This window comes from Sinocyclocheilus rhinocerous, unplaced genomic scaffold, assembly GCF_001515625.1.
Source record: "Sinocyclocheilus rhinocerous isolate Xijiao unplaced genomic scaffold, SAMN03320098_v1.1 scaffold282, whole genome shotgun sequence".
Lineage (NCBI taxonomy): Eukaryota > Metazoa > Chordata > Actinopteri > Cypriniformes > Cyprinidae > Sinocyclocheilus > Sinocyclocheilus rhinocerous.
In genome coordinates, this window is record NW_015626046.1 from 395,782 (window position 1) to 404,821 (window position 9,040).

The window sequence follows — 9,040 nt, forward strand, 5'->3', positions numbered from 1 at the left end:
CCTAGTGATCAATTTGTTCTGTATGGACCAAGATGCCCTAGTGGTTATCACTCTCTGTTTGTGACCGGGGCCATAGTTTTCATTTTACTCTTCAGGGGTTAACAGACTCCGATTGAGGTGGAAGGCATTGAGCAATGAGCATATGCATACGTTTTAAACTTGTATCCTATAGAATACAAAACATGTACACAACCGTTCAAAGGTTTAGGGTTGGTAAGAGTTTATAATGGTTTTGAAAGATCTTATGCTCACCAAGGGTCCATTTATTTGATCACAAATACAATAAAAACAGTACTATTGTGAAATATTATTACAATTTAAAAAACTTTTTTTTCTATTTTTTTTCTTTTTTTTCTAATATATTTATTGTAATTTATTCCTTTGATAGCAAAGCTGAATTTTAAAGAAACATTTCTTATGATCAGTGTTGTAAACAGTTAATATTTACTTGTATATATATATGTATCTAATGTATATATTGCGTATAGCATTCACTTGAAATATAAATCTTTTATAATATTATATATGTCTTTAGTGTCACTTTTGGTCAATTTATTGCATTCTAACTGAATAAAAGTAGCTTTTCTCAAAAAAATCATCTCTTCTCAGAGTCTGATCATGATAGAATATAAAAAATGTATTAAAACATTTTGTAGCTGAAAAAAAACAACAACAACAAGTGTATTTGACAATACTGTATGCCATTTTTAGTGGGTGACTTAAAACACAATTTACAGGAGTATCTCAGAACTGATCATTGTTCATCACTAATGCTTAAGTGGTCCTTCAGTCATTCTTTGAAGCACCATCTTTTCCACTGTAGAGGGTTTTTGAGTTCTTAAGTATATAGTTTAGGGTGGCCAGGATTTCTATATTGCCTAAAATATCTAGGTTTTGGCTTTGTTTGCGTGTGCAGACCGATCGGTGTATGACATCAAAAAACCTCGAGAGCATTTTGAAAGCATAAGGAACCGTCTGTATGGTATTTTGATGTCATACACCGATCGGTCTGCACACGCAAACAAAGCCAAAACCTAGATATTTTAGGCAATATAGAAATCCTGGCCAGGACGCGTCCTGGGAAAATGGCACGTATGGTCACCCTAATATAGTTTATTGGGGATAAAAACAGTTTGATGGGTTCTTCAGAGCAGTGCATTGGTTTCTGGGTTCTTTGCAGCACCAAAAAGTTGTTTATTATAAGTTTCTTCTGTGGCATTAGGCTGTAAAGCCCTTTTTTGGTTGTAACTGGAGTCTTCGTTTTTAATAATATACTGCAAATCTATCTTATAAAACATCCTTATAAAACATTTTTCTACCATGATTCAGAATCTTTTTGGGGCTACAGATATGATTTCTCCAGTGTACGGTTCTCTGCACACAGCACTGGGCTTTCCAACCTAAAAAACAAAGACAGAATCATTAATTACAGTTCATATTGCAAAGAATGACCACACTTCCAAATTTTAGGGGATGTTGGGCAGTCTTACAGCAGAGCCCAAACTTGTCTGACCTTTTCCCGCTGATTAATTCTCTTATACACAAATTCAGCGAAGGGTTTCCGTGGGATGTATCGTCCCGCGCCCGGGTTTGTGAACAGTTGCCCGTTTTCATAAACCACCTTCCCCCTGGAGATCGTGACCACTGGAAGCCCATGACACAGCATTCCCTCAAAAATGTTATAGTCCACAGCCTGGTGGTGCGTCTTTGCTGAAATCACCCTAAAAACAACATAAGATTACACAAATAAAAACAAAAGACATGAATATATGCAAGTTAACTTACTGACTTACATTTATATATAATGGCATTTATATATAATGTAAACCAGTGTGTACATATATAATTATTAGCAGTACTGTAGGCTATTGCCCAGCGCATCCTAATGTATTAAAACAAATACTTTAATAAAACAGCTGAAGAACCTCTGAGCCAATTTAAAGTGTGTAAAATGGCAAACTACAGTTTTTCAGACCAAATCTGTTTCCCATATTCAGCTTATTTTTTTAACCATTCTTTTGCTGTATCAGCACAGTTCAAAGAATGAGCTCTGCGTGGCCATCTGTCTCCAGCACTGAGACAAACCAGCAAAAATAAGAGTTTTCCCATTAAGATGACTGCAGCTATCATCTTAAAAAGCTAATTTAGAAAGATAGTTCAAGTTGTGGATTCCATCAACTGATACAGTGCAAAGGATATTAATTTTCACACTGTATTCGACTTGACTAAAAACTTGTCTGTACAACGTTTCCATTAACTGATTTATTATGAATAAAAATGGCATACCTTGTGAGCTACCATTTATTGTTGCATCTATTATAATGCTTTGAAAGACAATAAATATTCCAACATTTCAAAATGATGAATGCTACAGTCCCAAAATCGAGGGTAAAGGTTGTACTGCTTGAAATATATTGCCTAAAATATTGCAAACTCATTCTTATCTTCTGACAGCTTCTCTTTCACTGTGTCTAACAGTTTGTTTCTTTTAAGTTTTAATTTTTTATGTTGCTTGCAGAAAAACTTGGTTTTACATTTACACTTGGTAACAACTTATTGAATATTAATCGCTTGGTGCCTATGAATAACCCTTACAGGTGGTAAAATCATAACGCTTTATCTTAATAATTAAGGCTGGATAATTATGCAATTTCATATTTGAATTACCTGTTAGTCCAATCAAATGTGAGGTACAATTATGTTTCAATCTAAACATAAAGTGTAGGTTAATGCAGATATCGTGGACAACTGTCTTGCTTTCCATTACTTTCCGCTAAGAACATACAGTACATCCAGTTGACCCTAATTGTCTAATATGGACCCAGAAACGTCAGCGGCCTCTTACACAAGCACTCAGCTCTGATTAATGCAGTGCTGCTGTGTGCTACATTTCAGCACATTGCTCCTCGCTGCTTAACTCGCATGGTTATTTGCCTAGAGCAGGGGTGCCCAAACTCGGTCCTGGAGGGCCGGTGTCCTGCAGAGTTTAGCTCCAACTTGCCTCAACACACCTGCCTTCAAGTTTCTAGTATGCCTAGTAAGAGCTTGATTAGCTGGTTCAGGTGTGCTTAATTGGGGTTGGAGCTAAACTCTTCAGGACACCGGCCCTCCAGGACCGAGTTTGGGCACCCCTGGCCTAGAGGGAGCCAGCCCAGATTCACGGGGAAAAGGAGCAGCAACGAGGCCCAATTACATAAGACCCTCGGCCGTCTGCTGTTTCCGTCCTCTCCTCTCATGCGTGCGCTTTACAAACGATGCGTTTGAGCAGGAAGAACGCTTCAGTTTCTCCATTTATGGTCACATCTTTGCAGCCAATCCGCTGTATTAATGCTTCGTCATGGCAACATCTACCTCAGTACTTCCAGCACATATAGAACCTGTGTGACCCCATTCATGCAGAAACATGCTTAACCTTCAACCCAGGTATTTGAGCCTACAGACGTTTATACATTTCAAAGTGTTTTAAAGCAAACTTTACAGATTTAGTTTACTATTTATGTCAGGTCCAAATACGTGACTAAAGAAGAGAGGTGTATATAGATTTTATTTTTGAAATACGTCACGTAGATTGGCTCATTTCAGCTGAATAACAAAAACATAGCAATTAAAGTGATGTACAAAGCTCAACAACATTGCTGACTTATTCAATTAAAAATAAACTCGAGCACTCATGAAATGAAGATGAAAATAAAAGCTGAAGCCCATGAAATTATACAATCAAAACTTTATGCCACATTATTGTGAAACATTAAGACACTGATTTGGGCAATTTCATGTTAAGTATCATGCAGAATGTTTTTTTTATTTTTTTATTTAAAGATGTGTTTAAAAATGTGTTACAGAAATGCAAATAAGTAACTTGATTTTTACATTTTCTGAGTGCTGCTTGCATGTGAAGTGCTTGCCAGGGAGTTGCTATGTGGGTGTTTGGATGGTTTCTAAGGTGTTGCTAGGTCATTGCTTTCATTGCGTTAAATCAGCCTACACCCAGTCTCCATTATATTTTTTCTGTGGCTCAAGTGCCTCTTTCAATCAAAGTTTATAGGACAATTTTTCCTGTTTTATTATCCACCAGGTGAAAATTGAAAGTCTGATGACTAAGAAAAGTAAAAGTACACGTCTCCTCAAAAAGCAGTAGAGTTTCAGATATCATGTGTCCCAATACTTAGGGTTGGTGGTTTGTTTAAATGCCAAACCCTTAAGTATTCCTGAACTCTTTTACTAGTAAATAGAGTGCTGCAGCTATGACGTCAAAACCTGGAAGACTAAATCGCCATAGGATCCCTCAAGATTTTCCTATGGGTTTTTATAATGTTTCTCTGAATTTACAAGTAAAATAAGGTCTGCAGTAAATCTAAACTGACAATACTTGGATGTTTTGCTCTACAATGAAAATTACATACACCCATATTGAAAATGCAAACTGTGAAGCAATTTTTTAAAATCTATGTTTGTAATAAGTAACTACGTATATGTGTGCAGTTTACATTGTACAACAAAACGTCCAAGTGTACCACAGACCTTATTTTTTTATAAAAATGGTGAATTAGTCTTCTGGGTTTTGACGTCACAGCTGCAGCCTCTATTAAAATGTATTTCAAGTAGATTTAGTCTTTTATCATATTAAATGTCTGGCTGTTAGGAATGTCTGCTCATTATTCATTAGAGCATGTAAATGAGGTCACATGTAGTTTTCTAGGCTGCTGTGAGTTACCTGGTGGCCTTTGGGTCCCATATGACCAGGTCTGCATCAGAGCCTTTAGCAATTCTTCCTTTTCGAGGATAAAGGTTGAAGATTTTTGCTGCGTTAGTACTGGTGACAGCTACAAACCGGTTTTCGTCCATTTTTCCGCTGTGCTGGGGAAAATAAAACCACAAATTGTGAGTTATTTTGTGATCGCTGCACCTCACATCCAAGAATGAGAAAGTTAAAGGTCAGCACTACATTGAGATGGATGGATGGATGGATGGATGGATGGATGGATGGATAGATAGATAGATAGATAGATAGATAGATAGATAGATAGACAGACAGACAGACAGACAGACAGACAGACAGACAGACAGACAGACAGACAGACAGACAGACGGATGGATGGATGGATGGATGGATAGATAGATAGATAGATAGATAGATAGATAGATAGACAGACAGACAGACAGACAGACAGACAGACAGATAGATAGATAGATAGATAGTGAGTCACTGTATCTGTGAATTTCTGAGAATTAATGAGAATGAATTAATAATTTCTATCAGAAGTACTGACCACTCCCTTCTCCCATATTACGGACATCCTATCTTCAACACCATTGACTCCGTTTGGGATTTTGGTGAAGTCGTCTTTCCCAAGGGCTTTCTGGCACACTGAGAATGTGCAGTTATCTGTTCCTGTTACGCTTAGATCATCACTGTAAGATAATGCACATTATAATCTCATCATTCATGAAGTTTTTAATTATTTTTATTTTTTCATCTTGGGACACAGAAGAAAAGAAAGTCATGCGAGTTTGTACGGAAAAGGTTAGTAAATGATGAAACCATGAAAGTTCCCACATACTTGGCCAGCAGGTCCATAAGATATCCAGGGGTACTGGGGTCTGGTCTCAAAGGTGGGCCCATGACAAAACTAGCAGCATGAGCCCAATCCTTATGCCAATAGTGAGTGCCATCTGTGCCCAGTCCAGCCGCAATGGGCTCTCCAAACACCACTCGACCTGACGAGAAACAGTCAGTGTGATAAAGGATTAATACTGAGTGTTTGATAATCAGGTTTAGAAATGTAGAAACATTTTGAAATGTATTAAAATAGAAAACAGTTATTTTAAAAAGTAAAAATATGACTGTATTTTCATCAAGTAGCCTTGATTAGCATAAAAACGTCTTTCAAAAACACTGAAAAAATCTTACAGGCCTCAAACTTTTGAACAATAGTACCGGTAAGTTGTTTTAAAGGGGAAGCAATCAGTATTTTTATTTGGAATATAGCGTGCAACAATAAATAGTTCACAATAAGACCAGGAACATATATTAAAAATGTCATTTTGACTCTAAATTTTTCAGATTGCAGTGATCTGATGGATCAGTCACACAATGAACAGATATCATGATTTGCACCAGAAAACATCAAATCCAGGCCTGTAAGTTTTTGAAACTCTTCTCCTATCAATAATCATGTTGTCTTGTCTTATTTCATTTTACCCACCATTTCTGCGTGCATTAGCCACCACCTCCGCTGCAGATTTGCTCATGACGTGCACTACGTAGAGCGGGCAGTTAGCGGCATGGGCGATAGTGATGGCGCGTTGTGTGGCCTCAGCCTCCACTTCCTCCGGACGACACATCTCGTGGCCCTCAGGACCCGTGATGCCCAGGGAGAGCATACGCTTGGCCCCCTGTGTCAGAACACATGCAAATCTATATTCACAGAAAATCTAATCTATGCATGCTCTGTGAGACAGCCATCAACTGTATCTCAGCACGCTACATCAGCATAACATTCTTCAGATTTAGCAACTATAATCTATAGATTCTGAATAATATATAGCATTTCTGAAGGAAATAGCAGTGCTTGCAAAGCAGAAAAAGAATACTATATTTTTACATTTTCTGAAGAAAACAGAAGGAGTGATGCTTGCCTTGCAAAACTCACTGCCACAATGCCAGGGCATTTATATGTGGTTGCTAAGGTGTTCTGAGTGTTTTAATGCATTCTTATGTTGTTATCTTGCTTTAGTGTTATAGGTGGTTGCCGAGGCTATGTGGTTACTGGTTGCTAAGATGTTCTGAATGTCTTTAGTGCCACCTTACATAGATGTTAAGGTGTCTTAGTGGTTGCCAGGTATTCTGAGTTGTTTTTAGTGCATTCATCTGTGGTTACTATGGTGTTTTATGCTGTTGCTAAGGTTGTGAGTTGTTACTAGGTTGTTGCTTACTGGAACACTCAGAGAGATCTCACCACCATGCCATTCAATATAAGGGGACGTTTACATGACACCATTTTGATCTAAAAACGGAACATTTATGGGCATTTTGGGGGCCTGAAATGCAAACTTTTTAAAATGGGTTTAAAAGTGCACATATTTGAAAACAATACCGTTGTTGTCTCTTTGTAAACTAAAAATACTGAAATTTGTGAAAACGGTGATGTCATGCCCAGGTCTATTACATGTTCGCATAGTGTTTCTTTACAAAGTGATATCGCCAACTACTGGCCTGACGTGCAAAATACAGCATTTCAAGTCGTTTTCGCGATCTGTGTGAACAGGGATCATTTTGACAATGTCGTTGTTTGTACATGAAAAACACAGAGGACATTTTTTTCCGTTTTTACCCTAAGTCAATAGGATTTTGGCTTCATATTTTGGGCTTCTCTCTCTCTGTGTCACCCTCTTCTGATGCTGTTTGGAATGTAAATACCAATTTAATAGGTTAATTAATTAGCATTTTTGGATAATTAGTGAAGGCAGGAGTTACAGTTTACTAAGAGTCTTTAAAAAAATAACTTTAGTTTCTACAGAAGGGGAAAGAGGATGGACAGACTCCGTGTCAAATAATGCTGAAAGTATGAGTGTGGCTACTGAGAGACTAGGTTTGTATCTTTAAGAATTTAATTTAAGGTTTATTTTCTTTAAGAGAAAGAGAGAGGAACAAGTATTCCTTTGTACTTTTGGGTTTTGGATCTTTTAGTTTCTTTTGAGAAACTACTGGTCACGAACCTGAACCTGCAGTGTATCTTTAGAGTTGATTTGTGACCCTGGACCACAAAACCAGTCATAAGGGTACATTTTCTCGAAATTGAGAGTTATACATCATCTGAAAGCTGAATAAATAATAAATAAGCTTTCCATTGATGTGTGGTTTGTTATGATAGGACAATATTTGGTTGAGGTACAACTATTTGAAAATCTGGAATCTGAGGGTGCAAAAAAATCTAAATATTGAGAAAATCGCCTTTAAAGTTGTCCAAATGAAGTTCTTAGCAATGCATATTACTAATCAAAAATTAAGTTTTAACAGTAGGAAATTTACAAAATATCTTCATAGAACATGATCTTTACTCGCAGCGTCGGCGCCACGTGGGGGCCTGAGGGGGCCCGGCCGGCCACCTCGGTCACTGTGCCCCCTCACCTCTGGTGCCGTCTCCGTAGTGGGCGCCCTCATTTTAGTCGGTGAGGCAAGGTACTGCCCTGAAGGTCTCCCAGGATGTTAAATACACCGATTAAAACCTAAATGTTTTCATTTCGGTTCGTTCTTAGTAAAAAAAAATTTTTTTTCATTCAGGTTATGCAGAGCGAAATAAGAACGGTACTGCATTTAGAAAGAATTCTTATTAACTTTGCTATTATTCTTGAATTTTCAAACTGGTAACACTTTGCACTTTGCAGTTTCGAATTATGCCTTTACTGTATGACCAAAAATGAGGTAGTAGTTTATTTTATGTTTCAGCTGTTTGATCGCGCCAGCGCCTCACGCGCACACTAAGCTGCTGCGTTCATTGGAAACAGCGCAGCCGTTCACCGTGCCGTTCCGCGTGAGACCCGGTCCACTGTGTCATATTTTTGCTCATTATGATATTTTTCCGTCGATACTGGAACGCGCTTGAAGTATAAAGCCTATTTTACCTAATAAGGCTAATAGTTTAGCTTCAGCTCGCGAATAAGGACACATTTGGATGTGTGCCTGAGAGAGGTAAGCCCAACTTTACCTTACGTTTGTTTATAAATTAATTTGTTTTGGCATGTTTATTGCTAAGCATATATTATTATATACTGCAATTATATTTATCCATTAGAATTATATATTTTTAAATTCTTATTCTGTTCTGATACGGTTAAATTTAAAGGATTTGTTGTAAAGTGAGGGGAACTAAAATATCCTATAGTGTTCATAATGTTGGTACATTATAACATTATTAGGCATGCCGCTATTATTTCTGAAAATGCAACTTATATTGCTTGGCTTCACAAGAGTCTGGGCCAAATCTGGTTTACATTCACTTCTGGCTTTTTTCAGTCTTGATTGCAAAGATTGCAAATG

General features: G+C 37.5%; 1 protein-coding gene across 1 annotated transcript in view; it reads right to left on the minus strand.

Moving 5' to 3' along the window:
* Nucleotides 1-1,074: 1,074 nt before the first annotated feature.
* Nucleotides 1,075-9,040, minus strand: part of dpys (dihydropyrimidinase) — a 17,183-nt gene continuing 9,217 nt past the window's right edge. Inside the window, exons 4-9 of the mRNA XM_016514270.1 lie at nucleotides 6,207-6,396; nucleotides 5,562-5,718; nucleotides 5,271-5,412; nucleotides 4,715-4,857; nucleotides 1,514-1,721; nucleotides 1,075-1,400 (exon numbers count right to left, since the gene is read on the minus strand). Of these exons, the coding sequence (XP_016369756.1) occupies nucleotides 1,326-1,400; nucleotides 1,514-1,721; nucleotides 4,715-4,857; nucleotides 5,271-5,412; nucleotides 5,562-5,718; nucleotides 6,207-6,396 (915 nt within the window). The 3' untranslated portion in view covers nucleotides 1,075-1,325. The remainder of the gene's footprint in view (nucleotides 1,401-1,513; nucleotides 1,722-4,714; nucleotides 4,858-5,270; nucleotides 5,413-5,561; nucleotides 5,719-6,206; nucleotides 6,397-9,040) is intronic.